The sequence below is a fragment of the Myotis daubentonii genome, chromosome 18, assembly GCF_963259705.1.
Source record: "Myotis daubentonii chromosome 18, mMyoDau2.1, whole genome shotgun sequence".
NCBI classification, from domain to species: domain Eukaryota; kingdom Metazoa; phylum Chordata; class Mammalia; order Chiroptera; family Vespertilionidae; genus Myotis; species Myotis daubentonii.
Window position 1 is genome coordinate 9,373,684 of NC_081857.1, and position 18,798 is coordinate 9,392,481.

General features: G+C 53.2%; 1 protein-coding gene across 2 annotated transcripts in view; it reads left to right on the forward strand.

The window, feature by feature from the left end:
• The first annotated feature begins 1,979 nt into the window (after window positions 1-1,979).
• Window positions 1,980-18,798, forward strand: part of TMCC2 (transmembrane and coiled-coil domain family 2) — a 36,643-nt gene continuing 19,824 nt past the window's right edge. Inside the window, exons 1-2 of one of the 2 annotated variants that reach the window (XM_059673503.1) lie at window positions 1,980-2,816; window positions 15,073-15,615. In XM_059673503.1, the coding sequence (XP_059529486.1) occupies window positions 2,616-2,816; window positions 15,073-15,615 (744 nt within the window). In that variant the 5' untranslated portion in view covers window positions 1,980-2,615. Of the gene's footprint in view, window positions 2,817-3,414; window positions 3,859-15,072; window positions 15,616-18,798 lie in introns of those variants that run through there. The other variant, XM_059673504.1, reaches the window with a different exon arrangement.

Genomic DNA, 18,798 nt, shown 5'->3' on the forward strand with positions numbered 1-18,798 from the left:
AGTAGACGCCTCTGCCTGACATCTGGCACCCTGGGAACCTGTCCACTGGTTCTGTCTAGATCTGCCTGCGTCTTCATGGCATTCCGCCTTTCCCGCACCATTGGAAATGCTACAGGCTTGCAGCTTGTGTTTCTTCTACATTGTGTCTGATACTGTGTAGTGGATGTGGCGGGTGGTTTTACATTCCCAACCCATCCTAAGTTCCCATCTTCTAAAAATGGAGCTGCCTAGTTTAGAAAGTAAACTCTTAACACCTTAGGCTCTTCTAGGATGTACATTAAGGTGAGTGATTAGAATGGGAAGCAGATGGAAGAGAGTCAAGAAACTCACAGGCTAATAGGACTGACATGAGGCTAGAACAGTATGATGGGTGTAAAAAGGATTGTTAAACTGTGAAACAGTGGAGATCGTCACTGTGACTCACAGAGTCAGTGTCCCCTTCACTAACAGTCTGGGCCAGGGGTTCTCAAATGTGAGCTTGCATCAGAAATACCTGGAGGCTTGTTAAAACAGATGTCTGATTCGGTGTCCAATAATTTGCATTCTATCAAGATTCCATGTGCTGCTGATGCTGCTGGTCCCAGAACCATTCTTTGAGAACTGCTGTTCTAGGCTGCTGGACGGGCAAAAAGTAAGCACACAGTAGGCATGCGGATGGCTTTGTTATTACTAGGCTCTGTATATTGGTTACCCCAATATTTGCTCTCTTCTGCCTTCAGATTACTCGGTGCAGTTTGGCTGAGATTTATGGGAAAAAGAGATTGCATTCCTCTCCTTCTCTTCCATACGTCCCCTCTCCTGTCATTAATATCCTTTCTTATTTAAAAAGCTCTTTACAGTTTACAAGGCATGCTCACACTCATCATTGGGTTCAAATATGAAAGGCTTTGTCATTCCTGAGCATAAAGCTAAGACTCGTGAGAGTTAAAGTGGGGGAAGGGGCAACAGGACAGAAGAAGCGCCCTTCCCTTTGCGTTTGCAGCGCTGAATGTAGCTATGAGTTTCTGTTTCAGACCAAGTTTCCTAGGGACCAGGGTCTTCCACATTGAAGGGATAGCTATATATCTATAACAATAAAAGCGTAATATGCTAATTCAGCCAGAAGTTCTTCCGGACGACCTTCTGGATGAAGCTGGGGCTGTGAGGGAAAAAACCCAGGTCCTAGGGAGGGAAGCTGGTGCCAGCAGCCGGGGGAAGGAAGGCCTACTCTTGCACGAATTTCATACATTGGGCCTCTAGTCTATATGTATAAAAGGCTAATATGCTAAGTGTCCAACTGTCCGACCATTCAACTGTTGACCAGTAGCTATGACGTGCACTGACCACCAGGGGGCAGACACTCAAAGCACAGGCACGGAAACATGGAACAGACTGATGAATCTCAGAGGGAAGCAGGGAAGGGGGGAGGGTGAGAAGAGATCAACCAAAGATCTTATATGCATACTAGAGTCCTGGTGCATGGATTCGCACACCAGTGGAATCCCGCAGCCTGGCCTGCACCCTTTCGCAATCTGGGACCCTAGGGAGATGTTGGACTGCGGGTTTCAGCCTGATCCGGCAGGCCAGACCAAGGGACCCCACCGGTGCACGAATCCGAGCACCAGTACTCTAGTATGCATATAATGTGCAAAGTTAGAGTGAAAAAAGCAGTGATGACAAGCATACCTACTGCGCCCCTCCCCACCAAATAAAACTGGGTGGGTGGGGGGTAATCCCGAGAGTCTTTCCTGGGAGGTTCCCTGCAGCATCTGTCAGCCAGGTCCGGGGTGGCCCGCTGTCCCCGCCCCTACTCCGCAGCCCTCTCCGCAATGCCAGGACGCCCGGGCAGAGCCCTCCAGACTTTTGGGGGTGCCCACCGTGCAACCAACCCTAAAACGTGGCCGCGCGACGCCCCCTCGGCCCTGCAGGCTTCCCATTGGCTCGTTGCCCTTGTCACTCCTTCCTTGCCTCGCCTTCCCCTGCCAGGCGGAGGCGCCGGGCCGGGTAGGTTGCGTTCGCCGTTGGCTTTGGCTGCGGTGGCGGCTTTGCAGCAGCCGGCGCGCCGGCGGGGAGCGGGCCGCGGGCGGGGAGCGAGGAGGCCCGGCGCGCCGCGCGCCGCAGGCTCCGCGACCGGTCCATGCGGGGCGAGGGCCGGGGGCAGGGCCGGGGGCCCCAGCCGGCGCCGAGGGCGGCCGCCGAGGTCCTGCCCGGCCGGCTGCCCCCTGCCCTGCCTCGCCCAGAGCCCGGCCAACCCAGGGGGATGCGCTGCGCTGCTCAGCTCCCCTGCCCGGCCCGCGCCCTGAAGCAGAAAGTTCGGGGGCCGGGGGCCACCCTCCTCCCCCTCCCGCTGCCATGACCGCCCAAGGACTCCCGCCGGCCAGCCTCCACTGTGCTCTGCCTCCGCGCTCCAGGTCATCGGGAACTATTCCAAGCTGTAACCAAGGCTCCCCTCCTCGTTCCTCCCTCCCTCTCCTTTAAAGATTTATTTCTCGATCCAAGGAATTGTATTCCGTCGACTCCTTCCCTCGTTGGTCACTTAGACCCTGGGCCTCGTTTCTGAGTGTAAGAGGGGGTGCGGTCTCCCCCCAAGACGGCTCCCCGGAAGGACAGATTCCCCGGGCCGACCCACATACAGCATGAAGAGGTGCAAATCGGACGAGCTGCAGCAACAGCAGGGAGAGGAGGATGGAACGGGGCTGGAAGATGCCGTTTGCCACCTGCCCGGCGCGGACCCCCGGCCCGGGCTGGCCATGGGTGCTAACTCTGCCGGCGGGCCAACTTCAGACGCGGGCGCTGCGCCCAACCCGGGACCCCGAAGCAAGCCTCCCGACTTAAAGGTGAGCGCAGACCCTCCCCTGGCCGGGCCAGCCGGCGCCCAAGTGCTTTAACGGGATGCGAGTGCTGGGAAAGCCAGGCAAAGGTCAGAGAGGATGTTGGGCCAGAACCCGGGGCTGGACTTCAGGTACCATTTGTGCCTCTTGTCTTTCGGCTCCATTTCAGGCTTCTGTGTTTGTTCCTCATTATTCAGCAGACCTTCTAGTGACTCACCCATAAAGATTGTTTGAAAGATATGTGTGAAGTGCTTAGTCTCAGACAAAGGGCTGGAGAAATCCAAGATGCTAACCAAAATGTTGACACCCACTTTCCGTCCTGTGAGATAGCAGGGGGAGGAAATGACAGCCGGGAAGGCCAAACAGGACCGTTGGTCTTCTTTGCTGAATTAGTTTCCTCCTTTGGAGACCTTTCTGGATGAAGCTCAGTTTGCCCATCTGTGAAAGGGGAGTGTGGATCTCTTGCCGTTAGGTGGAGCCAGAGGTTAAGCTAGTGCTTGGCGATCCCTTCCGTGCCTGCTTGTGGAACCAACCCCCGGGTGGAGAACTGACAGGTGGCCCAGCACTTGGGCTGGTTTGGGGCCTCGGTTCAAGTTGCACACATGCTGAGCCGGCAGTTTGAACCAGAATCCGAGAGAGAGCTGATCACACGCAGCGGGGAGGAGTGGTTTATTTTCCAGCCTGAGGGTGCTGAGAAAATTACCGAGCTGTATTGAGTATGTCTCTGTATTAATGAAAACAGCAGCAGCGATAAATAAATGCACCTTTGCTGGAGCGGGGACTGCAGGCTTAGGCGTCTCCAGCCAGCTCACCTCCAGACTGAGCGAGATGTCAGCCCCAGGGAGGAACTTAGATGCCTTGGCGGTTGATGCCTCGAGGAGATTTTCTCCAGACGGGGTGCGAGGTCTTGACTAGGGGAGTGAACGGACTCGCTATGTTCAGGAAAGCCTGTATCCTATAGCAGCAGATACTGAGGAGCTCAGCAGAATAAGCCAATGACATTCCTCGTTTGGCCTGAGCGGCTCAGAGTCAGGAAGTCAGAGCGCAGGTGAGTGTGCTCATACCTGTGTGTTACCTGTCTGTGTTCCTTGGGGGAGGGATGAGGTGGGGGACCGCTAGCTCCTTGTGTGTCATTTAAAAAAAAATGGTAGTAGTTACTCGAATGTGACCTCTGGTTCTGCTGCCCGCTTGGGGCTAGCCTCATGTCTGAAGATGAGCTCTGCTGGCTAGGCTGTGCACAGGACGCTGGGGCCTGGCCCGGCTGTCACCCCTGAGCCCACCCTGTGTGCTCAGGAGGTGTGGGTCCTATTTTAAAGGAGATGGGGAAGGGACAGGGATGCCCGGAATGCTGTCGTGGGGAGGGGCCAGCCTTCTGCTGCAGGCTTCAGCTTCACTCCGGGCCGCTGTAGATGAGTTTGGCCAGCGAACTCTGATTCCTTAATCAGGTGGACCCTCAGCCTGAGTCCAGAAAGAGCAGCCCAGAAGCCCCCCACACCCTAGCTTAGGCCAGCAGTGGAAACTGGGCTCCGTTCATCCTCCATCCCCCACCCCCCCCAAGATGGGCTGTTTGTGTTGTGAAAGCTGCAGTGTCTGCCTTTGTAGATAAAGCTACTTTAAGAAGCTGGTTCACCTCACTCTATAACCCTTCTCTCTCTCTCTCTCTCTCTCTCTCTCTCTCTCTCTCTCTCTCTCTCTCTCTCTCTCTCTCTCTCTCCCTCCACCTTCATTCTGGTTGCGGTAAAAATAGCAACACCTCTACATATGATATTGAATGCTGAACTCCCCTGAACCAAAATTAACACCAGGTGTGACAAAAGGAGTTGGATCCTCCCACTCCCACTCCCATCCCCGAGAAAACATACCACTGAGGCGGATCCCAGCCCTATGGACCCAGCTTGGCAGCAAGGAGTTAGAAAACAGAGCTGCTGCCTGCTGGTGGGAGCACAGGGAGGCAGGCGGGGTGTTTATCTCTGTCTGCTTTCACACATGTTTACAGGGAAGGGACCTCAGAGCCAGACATGAACTTGGGGGCTGTTGCAGTTTGCTTTGCTGTGTGATCTCCGGCAAATCACTCAACTTTTCTGAGCCCCTTTTCTGGAGAAAGGGGCTAGAAATACTAAATGTGCCCAGACTTGTTTTCCCATGCTGGCACAGTTTCCCAGCGATGGGAAAATTCCACCATTGGCTCTGTCTAGCACGGGGTCGAAGCTGGGTTGCTTTCGACTTGATGGCAGTACCAGAAAGGGGCAAGTTTAATTTTTAACACCCCCTGCTTCACACCTGTGTTTGGCCCAGGGAGACCAGCAGTTCCGGTTTGCTCTTGTTTTCATCTTAAACTTTGGAGAAAGGGCACTTTTGGTCCCTCAGTCCCACTTCTGTGTTCTGTGACAGCTGCAGGCATGGTGATGGGTTGAGTGCATTGGAGGAAGTCATCTTGAGAAAGGAGCAAAGAAAGTAAGAGGCCTTCTGTGAAGCACCTCCGCTGAGGTGAGGGGGTGGGGAGAAGAGAGCATTTTAGTCTTTGCCAGAGAGATCTGAACGATGCCCTGACCAGTGGCGGCCTGCGGTCTCCCTCCCCGTCCTTCCACCCTTCAGCCCTTCGGTCCTTGGGCGTTGTGGAGCACCTCGCTCTGCACTGTAAACTTCTGCTCCCGTGGCCTGCATCTGTGGTTACGGGGTGAGGCGGGCCAGTGAAAAGAAGGGGAAATAGTTAAGCAACTATCTTAACGAGTTTAAGAGCCATCCTAAAGCCGTAACTGACAAGCTGAAAATGAACATTGCCCTACAGGAGGCTTATGCAGCTAGCTGGGGGCAATCCAGAAGTCACACCCTTCCCCTCTGTGGCTTGGGCTCCTGTCGAACCCCGCGAGCTCATGTCTTGATTGCACGGTCATCCTTATCCAGTCCTTTGCTGCTCCCAGAAGCCCTGCTAGGAAATGCCAGGATTGCTGGCCACGGAGAGTGCTGGCTGACCAAAAGTACACTGGAATTCTCCAGCGAGGAGCCCAGCTCCAGGGAGAATGGGAGTGGGGATGAGCTCGGGAAAATGGCAGAAAGGGACGTGCAGCACACATTCCTGTTACAAATACAGCAGGTGATAGACGTTGCTGAGGTTGGGGGCAGGGGGAGGGTAGAGGTGGGGGGATGAGGGTGGAGGGGGAGTGGCTAAGCACAGGTCCCTGGTCCTGTCCTGATGCAGTTCAGAAGCTGAAGGCAGGGGAGGAAACCCCCAACCTCCTCTCCTCTCCCCTCTTTCCCCTTCCCTCTCTCCCCCCTCCCCTGGCCCCCACTCCTCCTCCCCCTCCCCCCCCTCCTTCTGGTGTAGCAGGAGGAATTTCCAGAAAGGAAGGGTCTGGATGTGCTGGCCAGAAGCCTTTCCCTGGAGGTTCACTTTTCCCTCACAAAAGCCCCTGCGAATAATTTCCCCAGGGATTTCTGGGCAGTATTTATATTTTTCCAGGAAGAAACAGGGAGTGGCTCCAAATTCCATTATTCGAAGTGCTTTTGACCCAAGACCCATTTGGGTTCCTGCTCATGTGCTTTCATTCCCACCATACACTGGTCCCACGCAGGAAGACCAGGAAAAGCAATTAGAAGCCCAGGGCAGGTCACGGCCGCTCCCCCGCCTTTGCTGGTGAGCGCCTTGCTCCAGCCCGCACCCCACAGCGGCCCTGTTCTCTCAGCTCTCCGGCCGAGGGCCCACTGGAGAAGGGAGCACGGTCCACGGGTACTGAACGCCTTCAGGGGGAAAGGCACTGTTTTAAACTGTGAAATACGACATGCATATACACCAGTGTCTGAAAAGATAGGTATGCTTTAAGTAACAGTCGCAAAACAAACACCCCATCTCCCTGCTACCCAAGTCAAGAAAGAGAACGTTGGCATTCCCAAGAAACTCCGCTTCTTGTTCTGTTCTTTTGTTTGTTGTACTTTTTTTTTTTTTTTTTTAAGGCCTAGGGTTTTGATAAAATTAACGGGTCTGGGTTTCTCCGCTTTTTCAGTGGAGGAGACAAGCTATTATTCATAGGAATGTGGGCGGGATGAAGGAGTGTGCGCTCTGGGACTCAAGGGGAGGTTACCCTGGCAAGCGTGTGGCTCTGTATGGCCTGGCTGCACCTTGAGGCTCCTGGTTCTCCTTTAGAAGTGAGGTGCTGAGGTGTGGAGACCGCTGCAATCTCAGGTGGGAGCTGGGCCCTGGGGGGAGGCAGGATTGAGGTCGACCTCAGAGCAAGGTCATGGAAGATGAGTTCTTTGGCAATAGGCACTGCTTCTGCCTCTAGGTGAGCTCCCAGTCAAACAGGATGGAGTACTTGCAAGAATAAGTCACCCATCAAAGGACACATGAGTTTCAAGGTGCTTCAAGCATCATACGATGGAGTCAGAAGCACATGGAAAAGATGTTCTGGGGGAGGTGGACAGAGAGCAAGATGTTAAAGTAAGGGTGGATGTTAATTATCAAACAAGAAGACCGGGCCTTTCTAGATGGGGAATGAAATGGCAGGTGCCAGGTGCCTCTAGGGACAGCATCCTTTTTGGCGGGGATGGCGCTTGTTTTCCCAGCCCTGTAAGTAGTCAGGGCCGGTGGAGGATGTCGAAGAATGGTGAGGTCACCTGTTTGTTTTGTTGTTTGTTAATCCTCACCCGCGGATATTTTTCCATTGTTTATTTTTAGAGAGAGTGGAAGGCAGGGGGAGAGACACAGAGAGAGAAACATCGATGTGAAAGAGACACAGGGATTGGTTGCCTCTGGCACACGCCCGGGCTGGGGATCGAGCCTGCAACTGAGGTACATGCCTTTGACCGGAATCGAACACGGGTCCCTTCAGTCTGTGAGTCTGTGGTCTGCTGCTCTACCCACAGAACCAAACCGGCTAGGACAGTGGTTGGCAAGCTGCGGCTTGTGAGCCACATGCGGCTCTTTGACCCCTTGAGTGTGGCTCTTCCACAAAATACCACGTGCGGGTGCGCATGTACAGTGAGATTGAAACTTCGTGGCCCATGCACAGAAGTCGGTATTTTGTGGAAGAGCCACACTCAAGGGGCCAAAGAGCCGCATGTGGCTCGCGAGCCGCAGTTTGCCGACCACTGGGCTAGGGTGAGATCACCTGTTTTTATCCCACCTGCACTTAATGTGAGGAGGGCAGGGCTCCGGAGGCCTGGGATTGCCCCACTCCCATCCCCTCTGTCTTCAGTAATATTCAGAGCAGCCCTGTACACAGGCTCAGGAGGAACCAGTGCCCGATGGGAAAGCATGTGGCAAAGAATCTCTCTGTTCTCCTGCCACGTGTGTTCTAGATCAATTCCCAGCTGCCTGGTTCTAGTGGGAACTGTCCTGCAGGCTCAGTATTTACCGAATGTCCTTTCAGTGCATCTACTTGTGTCTTAGCTGCCAATCCCATTACCAAGAATCTCTCCCTCAAGGAACGGAAACATCTGCTGGGATCTGAATTTGGGGTTGAAGTTTTTTAAAAAAATGTGAGTGTTGGGGCTGGGAAAAAGCTCAGCTGGCTTCTCAGTGATGGTCTTGGAGGCCAACTTAAAACCCATCTCCACTTCCATCGCTCCTGTAGGAAATGGCATCTCCTTTTGACATCCTCATAGACGAGGAGGGTCCTTCTTAGAACGGGGGCTTGACTGGTCCACCTCAGCCAGCCAAACGCGTCAGCCTCTCTCCTTATTAAGAAGTTAGAGCAAAGCTGTTGAGGGATAGCAGGTACGTTTCGTGATTATGTGAGAAAGACAGCCCTTGACTTTCCAAACCAAATGACGAAAGGCTTCCTTATTTCAGCCAAGTTAACTGAGGGACGCCCGCCCTGGAAAACAAAGCCGGCAGTGGGGACCCGAGCCCCACCTGAGCCACGGGTGGAGACAGTGAACACTTTGGGGTTCCTGGGTCTGCCATGTGCCTCCACGCCAGCTGGATCTTGTCAGTTACTCAGACAAGGGTTTAAAATGCAGCGGGAGGGATCTGGGCTAGACACCAGAAAAAGCGGCCCGACTAAGGATGAAATGACCTTTTAAAGATACTTTTGTAGACTTGGATAGTTCCACTCAGAAAATAAACATAATTAAGTAGCACTCGCCATGTTTGTGTTGAGGTCTCTGCCAGGTAATATCAGGGACACAAAGATACAGATGATATAGGTCCTGTCCTCCATCCACGCATATTCTCATTGTGAACTTCGTCCAAAAGCCAGTGAAAAGTTGGGTGACTTTGAGGAAGCAGGGGAAGCCATAGCATGAGGCAGGACACGATTAATTGCAGATCATGTGCTCGCTAGAGCAGCGGTTCTCAACCTGTGGTCGCAACCCCTTTGGCGGTCGAACGACCCTTTCACAGGGGTCGCCTAAGACCATCCTGCATATCAGATATTTACATTACGATTCATAACAGTAGCAACATTGCAGTTATGAAGTAGCAACGAAAATAATTTTATGGTTGGGTCACAACATGAGGAACTGTATTTAAAGGGCCAGAAGGTTAAGAACCACTGCGTCTAGAGCAGTGATGGCGAACCTTTTGAGCTCGGTGTGTCAGCATTTTGAAAAACCCTAACTTAACTCTGGTGCCGTGTCACATATAGAAATTTTTTGATATTTGCAACAATAGTAAAACAAGACTTATATTTTTTATATTTATTTTATATATTTAAATGCCATTTAACAAAGAAAAATCAACCAAAAAAATGAGTTCGTGTGTCACCTCTGACATGCGAGTCATAGGTTCGTCATCACTGGTCTAGAGTCTAGAGTTCAGAGCAGGGGTGGGGGGTGGTGAGCTCACTGCAGATGGTGTGTTCTGCCTAATGACCCGATTGGTGAGGTCACTGTCCCACCTTGTGTTGGCTCTAGACCAGCTGTGGGCAAACTACGGCCCGCGGGCCGGATCCGTCCCTTTTGAAATGAATAAAACTAAAAAAAAAAAAAAAAAGACCGTACCCTTTTATGTAATGATGTTTACTTTGAATTTATATTAGTTCACACAAACACTCCATCCATGCTTTTGTTCCGGCCCTTTGGTCCAGTTTAAGAACCCATTGTGGCCCTCGAGTCAAAAAGTTTGCCCACCCCTGCTCTAGACAGAATTCTGTAAGCCACTAAGGCAGTGGTTCTCAACCTTCCTAATGCTGCGACCCTTTCATACAGTTCCTCATGTTGTGGTGACCCCCAACCATAAAATTATTTTCGTTGCTACTTCATAACTGTAATTTTGCTACTGTTATGAATCGTCATGTAAATATCTGATATGCAGGATGTATTTTCATTGTTACAAATTGAACATAATTAAAGCATAGTGATTAATCACAAAAACAATATGTAATTATATATGTGTTTTCCGATGGTCTTAGGCAACCCCTGTGAAAGGGTCGTTCGACCCCCAAAGGGGTCGCGACCCACAGGTTGAGAACCGCTGCACCAAGGAAAGGAGGAACTAGAATAAAAGTGGGAGTGGGGAAATCATTTGCCCGAGTTGAGGTCTGTTTTTTAATGTCAGCTCTGATGCTGGAGAAGAAATGATTCACAAAGTCTTTCATCACTGCGCTTCTAATAGAAACTCTTCCGTGTGCTCTTTGGTGCCAGACCTGGGGTGGCAGCCCCTGCCCCCTCCAGTCCCGGGGTCCCCGCCCGAAGCTTCTGAAGAGCAGTTGGAGACTTCTGCAATTCACTTTGCATCCCAGATAGGAGAACTCTGTGGGTTTTTACAGCGATTAGCTCTCTAATGCTGGTCCTGTTTCCATAGAGACCCTATAAATAGAGAAACGTTGGCGACTTAGGCTCACTGAGGCTCACTGTGACCCAGTCACCCCCCTGAACCCTCACAGCCAAACCTTTGTGGGGGACAGAGGGAGTTTCAGACCCAAGCGTGCGGAAGGGACATGCCGTCAGCTGCCAGGTGGGATACGTGAGCTGTAGGTTAGTGTGACTTTGCAAGATGCTTTCAGCTTTTCTGGGAGTTGTTAGGAGCACAGGGACCTGTAGGAATTAGAAGCCACTTCGGCTGCTTTTCATCAGATGGTGGCAGGGACTCTGTACCTCGAAGCATTTTCCTTTTGGCCTCATGCAGCTGTGTGTGCAGATCTGGGAGCGAACTTCCTCTTTGGGGGACCCACACCCAGGGAGGACAACAGATGGAGCCTGGCTGTTCAGAGACCACAGGCATCTCAGGAAGGATCGAGTCCTCCCTTTCTTCCGGAGAGGATGATGTCACCAAAGAAGATGGGGTCCTTCCTGCCCTTAGAGAGAGTTCCAGGGAAGGAAGCGGCACCCTCCCCTCGTCCTCTCCCCATGCATAGGCAGCTGACGCCGGAAGCTCTCTTTCTGCTCACTTCCAACCTCTGGGCTGTTTGGGGGTAGATCTTGCTTTTTCTTGTGAGCCAGGAAACCTCTGTTTGTGCCCACCTCTGACTCTGAACCAGCTTTTCCTACTACGTGGCTTCATTTGGCCCCCAAAACTGGTGTCTGGCCGCTGGGGAAAAAGCAAAAGTCCGCGTGGAAAAGCAAGTGACATTTAGTAGCTGGAACCTGTTAGTCAGAGCAGGTGGTGCCTTCTGCTGCGTTGGTGGCTAAGTTCCCTCCGGCTAGTCACCATGGTTTTCCTCGTTCCCCAAACTTAAGACTGGTTCTGTGGACGTGCTGAGTTGTTATTGTTGTTGCTTTTAACACACCATGTTATATCAAAACTCCTTCACCACCTCCTCCCTGGCACCCACGTGCAGAAGCAGCCCGGCCGGCCGCCCTGCACCTTGTGAGGAAAAGCCCTTGGCTGTGGAGCTCACCCGCCCCCACTATCCTTGGACTTTTTCGTTCCCTTCCTTCGCGCCCACCACAGGCTTGAGCCGACTCCTCACGCTGCTGGGCCAGAGGTCCCGCGTCCCTTCACCTGCCACACAGGTGGGGAGGTGTGACACGAAGCCACAGCGTCGAAGGTCTTGCCCAGGTCCTGCAGGTGACACGGGTGGAGCTGCCGCTCAGTCCCGGGGGCCGTGCGCCTCCTGGCCCAGGCTTTTGTTTTGTTCTGAACCTGCCTTTGCCACTGTCCCGGGAGACAGATAGCCACCGTGTCCGCTCTGGGGTGGGGGGCCAGTGTGTGAGCAGGGGAGCCCCTCAGAAGCTGGGGGTTTGTCTGTGTGATTTGGATGAGCCACGTAGCGGTGCTGGCCTCAGTGTCTTCCCCTGCGAAACGGAGACACTGCTGCTGTATCCGTCACTCCTCCTTCCTGAGGGTAGGCTGGCCTCAGGCTGCAATGACAGCATCAGTTGGACAGCACTTTGAAAAATGCTGTTGTGTAATATTAAAAATAAGCGGACCAAGGATGTTAGGATGCAAGGCCGTGTGGCAGACAGCGCTGGCTGCTGTCCATGGCACCTCCGCCCATTTCCTGGGGCTGAGTGGGGGCGGGGAGAGGAAATGCTGCCGGGCGCTGGGACCTTTGGAAGGGACTTTTTTTTTTTTTTTTTTTTTTTTGCCTGAGTGGATATGGAAGGTTGACCTCACTGTGGGAGAAGCCAGGTTAGGAGTGGTGGGGAGAGGAGAAAGACCTGGAATAGGATGCTAGAAAGGCAGTTGGTCATGTGTGATGTGACCCTTCGGCAGAAGCAGCTGGACAAAGGCCAGAGCCAGCTGGCCCGTCCACGGCACTGGAGGGAGGTCTGGTATCGGCCTGGGCATAAGGAGGAGGGAGGTGTCCTGGCTCATGCCTGGTCTGGAGACGGCGAATCTGGCCCTTTCTAGCCCAGAGCCGCCTGTGCTCCCCGGTCCAGGCTGCCTTGGACGCGTTGGTTCGGCCCAGAGTGGATTCAGGTGGTCCTGCCTCGTCGGGCCCGGAGGGATGGTGACTCCCGTGGGCAACCTGGCATTGTGTAGCCTGAACTCGGGGGCAGTCCCGGAGTTACATTCTTGAGAGGGAATGGTGGTAGCTTTAATTTACTCGTCTAAAAATGGAAATGTTACTGCTGTCACTGTTGTTAATTTCTGGGAAAACCAGGTGAGATGATGCAGGAGGAAAAGCACATTGAAACTGCAAAAGGTTAGTTTACAGTGAGTTCTGATGATGTAATTTATCTGGTCGGTAGGAAGGGTGAGGCCAGGGCCCCACCCACTTGGGGGATTGCGGTGAGACAGGGAGGTGAAAATGAGAATGCTAACCTTTTACACAGCTCCAGGTCGTGTGGTCACAGACCGCTGTCTGTGCAGCGGTCTACACAGACAACGCGGGGGATAGAGTCACAGCGAGCGTGGGGCAGCTGACGCAGATCTACAGGCGGCGTCTTTTGGTTTCCACGCGGTCTAAGTTTTCTGCTTTGGAAGTTTTGTTTCTAGAAAAAAAAAAAAAAAGAAAATCCAGGAAGTGTAATCCTTTGGAATGTTTTTAAAATGACGGAGGCTGCCTCATGCGATGAAGGGCTGCTCCTCCAGATGTGGCTCATGGGGCCCCAAATGGCTGGGTTCAGAGTTCCCGCCCAGGAGTTACAGACTGTGGGTTCTCACCTGGTCCTCCCGGTCCCCGGCCCTCCTCCCATTGGCTCTGGAGCTCTGCTGAGGGCTCATCCTGGCCAGAGAAACCAGCCCCCGACAGAACAGCTGTCTGGGATGACAGCACACATTGTCTCGCCTGGCCCGGTGGTCCAGCTGCCTCTCTGAGCCGCCCTGCCTGGGAGCAGGTGGGGAATCTCAGCATCAGCAGAGCTGCCAGGGCCTCACTGGGCCCCGGGGCCTCTTGGGATTGTTCCAGTCTGAGGGGAAAGGCTCTCATTTGGACAGCAGGTTTTGATACATATGCTAAAGAAGTGGTTACATTACTGACGACACTAAAGGTATGTCCATAAGAGTTTATTTGTTGATTAAAAATATGTTTTATTGATTTTAGAGAAGAAGGGAGAGGGACAGGGAGAGAGAGATAAAAACACCAACGATGAGAGAGAATCACAGATCGGCTGACTCCCGCATGTCCCCCATGGGGGATTGAACCTGCAACCCAGGCATATGCCCTGACCAGGAATCGAACCGTGGTCTCCTGGTTCATAGGTCAATGCTCAACCACTGAGCCACACCGGCTGGACATACTTATTTTATTTTTTTTACGTTTACCAGTTTGTTCTAAGGGACACGGAAGAACAGCCAGAGGAAGAGGTACATAGGGCGAGGTCTGGAGGGGTCCCAAGTGCGGGAGTTTCTGTCCTGAAGGAACTGGGGTGTGTCCCACCCTCCTGGCATGTGGATGTACTCACTGACCTGGAATCTCCAGTGAAGTTTATTTTATTGTTAACAATACCAGGAACGAGATTGGCTCCAAATAACAGAATATCATACTAGCGTTATATAGACAAAGCGAGGTTTATTTATTTCATGCAGCAGGAATCCCAGGATAGGCACTCACAACTGGTGTGGTGGTTCCATAGGGCCCTCAAATTCTCAGGCTCTACTGTGTGCAAACAGACCTTCATACCATACCAGGCACCTAGCGGCAAGATGACTGCTGCATCTCCAGCATTACCTCCACATTCCAGTCGGGAAGAAGTAGGAAGGCCAGGACCTTTATTAGGGAAGCAAGTCTTTCTAGAGAGTCTCACCTTGTTTTTGTTGTTGTTTGTTTGTTTTTTGTTTTTTTGGCTAAAACTGTGTCATGTGGCTACTCTTAGCTGCAAGGGAGCCTGATGAAGCAAGAATTTTTAGCAGGGTGCATGAAGGCTATGTAGTTTGGTTGATGAGAAAGAAAGGGGAAAAGATCTTGAGTGGGCAGTGAGCAGTGTCTGCTACGACAGCATAGCCTGATTGTATGACTGATTTCCCAGAGTGTCACACTGAGGCCTCTTTGGAGATGGATGCCTGGTGGTCTAGAGGAGCCCGTGCAGCTTGAAGGAGGACCTGACCTACCTTAGAATGAGGCAGGGGCTGGGGGGCGGGGGAGAATCAGACCGGAGGGAAACCACCTCGAGCTGCCTGCGTGTGCCCCTGCGCATGCCCCTGTGCCCAGACTAGCCACGAGGATCTCACCAGTAACCCTGGCCCCACGTGTGGGTTGGGAATGTCCTGTGGGGAGCCATGGAGGTGCATTTCTTTGGAACGAAAGGAGCAGTTCTGGGCGGCCACCTTTCTGCAAGGCGTGACCTTTAGGTGTGATAGGCCCTTAAAGGGTCTTTCAGATTCAGACAGCTGTAGGGGCTACACTGATCTCCCAAGAGCAGACGCCTCACTTCTGCCCACCAACTGGGCATTCGGGAACTTTCCACTCACCAGGGCCCTTTGTCTGTCTCTCTTAAGAAAACCCAGCAGCTCTCGGAGGGCTCCATGTTCAGCCACGGCCTGAAGCACCTGTTCCACAGCCGCCGCCGGTCACGAGAGAGGGAGCACCAGACGTCTCAGGATTGCCAGCCGCAGCCACAGCCGCAGCAGCAGGGCGTGTCTGACCATGACTCCCCGGATGAGAAGGAGCGTTCCCCCGAGATGCATCGGGTCTCCTATGCCATGTCCCTGCACGACCTGCCCGCCCGGCCCACCGCCTTCAACCGTGTGCTCCAGCAGATCCGCTCCCGGCCCTCCATCAAGCGGGGCGCCAGCTTGCACAGCAGCAGCGGGGGCGGCAGCGGGGGCGGCAGCCGGCGTACCAAGAGCAGCTCCCTGGAGCCCCAGCGTGGCAGCCCCCACCTGCTGCGCAAGGCCCCCCAGGACAGCAGCCTGGCCGCCATCCTGCACCAGCACCAGTGCCGGCCCCGTTCCTCTTCCACCACTGACACGGCCTTGCTGCTGGCGGATGGTGGCAATGTGTACCTCTTGGCCGAGGAGGCCGAGGGCATCGGGGACAAGGTAAGGTGGGACAAGGTGAGGGCCTTTCAGGTGGGGGGGCTACTCAGAGGCAAGTGCTGTTTCGGGGCGCAGGGGGTGGTTCTGCACCTAAGGCTGAGCTGGGGGCCCCGCACAGTGGGCTTGGACACCTGTTGCCTGCAGATCAGTCTGCCTGCCTGAAGGAGGCAGAGGTAGACTGAGCCAAAGCCAGAGATGATCCCAAAGGCTCAGGCTGATATTAATTTTGGTGTGTTTTCCTCAAACATGCTATTGAGAGGAGTCACGTGCAGTGTTTAAGAGCACAACCCTGCTTCTGCCACTCACCAGCTCCATCAGTCACTTAACCTCTTTGTACCTCAGTCTCCCCAGTTGAAAGTGGGGATAATAATAGAGTTGTTGTAGGAGTAAATGGCTTCATATGTGTAACATACTTGGAATGGAGCCTGGTACAGTGGCGTTTTTATTATTATTACCAACCAAAGAAGATAGGGGCGGGATCCGTGAAGTGCTGTTCAGCAAGGAGACAGTCTAGTTTGGTACTTCCTGAACTTATTCATGTAACAGGTATTTATCGAATGCTTGTTCTGTGCTATTAGAGTGAACAAGCCAGAGAGGTGTGTCCTCAGGGAGCTCGCTGAGTAGCGGGGAGACGGGGGAGAGTGGACCGATGGGGTGATGAGGCTGTGCTTGAGGCCGTGGGAGCTTCAGGAGAGGGAGGCTGGAGGGGAAGGAGGAGTTGGCAAAGACCTTCTGGAGGAAGCCATCGAGCTAAATCTTGAAGAAGGAATATAATTTAGGCAGCAAAGAACTGGGTGGAGGGGACCAGAGAGGGAAGGTGCAGTGTGTACAAAAGCTGGTGCCAGAGGCTCCTAGGGCAACGGTTCTCAACCTGTGGGTTGCAACCCCTTTGGCGGTCGAACGACCCTTTCACAGGGGTCGCCTAAGACCATCCTGCATATCAGATATTTACATTATGATTCATAACAGTAGCCACATTACAGTGATGAAGTAGCCACGAAAATAATGTTATGGTTGGGTCACAACATGAGGAACTGTATTTAAAGGGCCAGAAGGTTGAGAACCACTGTCCTAGGGGCTCATTGTGGTTGGAGAGACCAGCACTTTGGGAGACTGACAGGTAGACTGAGGCCAGTGAGACATGGAGAGGAAACACAGTCAGAAGACACTTGGCATTAGAATCAATAGTGTAAGTGGAGAAGTGGATATGGAAGACGAAGAAGGGAGGGCCAAGAGGCTGGCTCCAGGGTTTAGGGACGGGCCTTTCCCTGGTTAGGAAACACGGGCGGAAGGAGCATGTTTGGGAGGAAAGTGGTAAATTCAATTTTGCTGTTTAACTACAGAGCACCATGGCAGCCGGGCTCATGGGGCGAGGTCTGGGCTGGGCCTAGCGCCCCGGAAGTCGGCACTGAGCTGGAAGTCGGTGTAGATGAGACTCCGGGAGGGCATGTGCTGAGTGAGAAGGAGACCAAGGGGGATCTGACACACAGGGACAGAGCAGCCAGGTATGTAGGAGAGAGGAGGCGGAAGCCAGAGGAGAAAGGCATTTGGAGGAGGAGGAAGTAGTCCACAGAGTGAGTGTGGCTGGGGTGCAGGTCGGATCTGGGTTTGGGAATGTAGATGGGTAGTAAGTATCAAGGTGGGGCTGTGGGGGTCACTGGTAACCAGCAAGAAACCACTTCCAGGCCATTGAGGAAGGTGGTGGGAGGGGTGGCAGCACGTGTAGTCTGGAGGAGGAGACAGGCCAGTGATACGGGGTTGGGGCAACTTTATTTTGAGTGATTTTTATTTTTATTTCATTTTATTTTTTTGAGCGTTTTTTAAAAGATGGTCAGGGAGGATTGCAGATCACATAGGGCCCAGTAGGCCAGGAAAAAGGCTTTTGACTTTTTTTTTTTCTCAAGTGAGATGGGAAGTCATTAGAAGGTTTTTATACAGATGAGAGACACCTTTCAAGAAGATCACTCTGGCTGCTGGGTGGAGAACGTGCTGTGAGCCAGGGCATGAGCCTGGAGCCAGCTAGAAAGTGCTGGAAGCCTCTAGCGGGGAGGTGATGGCTTGCAGCCGGGTGGGGGTAAGAAGTGTGGGTTCTGGATTTGCTTCAGAGATCAAGCTACATCCATTTCCGACAGATGTGGGGCACGACAGGGAGCAGGCCAAGATGGCTTGCGTGGTTTTGGCCTGGCAGCTGGAAAGAAGAAATTGTCCTCAACTGAGCTGGGGGGAAGAGGCAAATGGAACAGATATTTGGCAAGGGCTGTGGGGGTAGAAATGGAGCAGGTTTTAGACATGCTACATGTGAGATGTCTATTAAACGCCCATGAGGAAATGCTAGCACTCAGACGAATAAATCTGGAGTCTCGGGGAGAGGTCCAGCCTGGAGGCATACACTGGGGAGTTGTCAGTGTGTAGACAGTGTTTAAAACGGTGGCGCTGGACCATTCGCAAGCAAAGTTTCAACTGTGAAGAAGTCTGTTCCAAGAGTGAGATCTGGATGTATCTCCAGAAGGGTAGCATGGCCTTGTGTGTATGTGTGTGGGGGGTGGGCGGGGGGCAGGGGCTCCGAGGGGCCCAGCACAACCGTCAGCCCTGCATGTGAGGCAGCCAGGCCCACGGCTCACTGCTGAGTCAGAGAATACATTTAAAAAATCAAATTAGAACAGCTCTGTTAAGTGAAGGTCGCTGGTGCTGCAGCGACTGTACTCTAACAAGAGAGAACATGGACCCCGTAGTCTCTGCCCCTGGGGCAGATGGAGCGGGTGGGCGGTGGGCCCCGGGGGACGCTGGGAAGGGTTGTAGATGTTTGCCGGCTGGGAGCACCGGCGGGGGAGCTTCTCCCCAGGGTTTTCCGTGTGGCTCGTATTTGGCCTTCACGGTGCCCTGGAGAAACCCAGAGGGCAGGCAGGGTTGTCTTCTTGCTGCCAGCCGAGGCCAGGCCCAGAGACTCTTGGGTGAGCTGACTGGGGTCAGGGTGGTGATGGGGGAAATGGTTGTTCCTGTGATTGTTTTCTATCCCTATTGAAAGCTTTCAGCTCCCCAAAGCTTTGTCACGTGCACTGCCTGGTTAATCTTACTAACATCCCTGTGAAACAGGCATTATGATCTGCGTCTTACAGCTGGATAGACTGAGGCTTAGAGGGAGGAATCAAGGGGCTGCTTGTCTGAGGGTACCCAGCTCGTTCACGG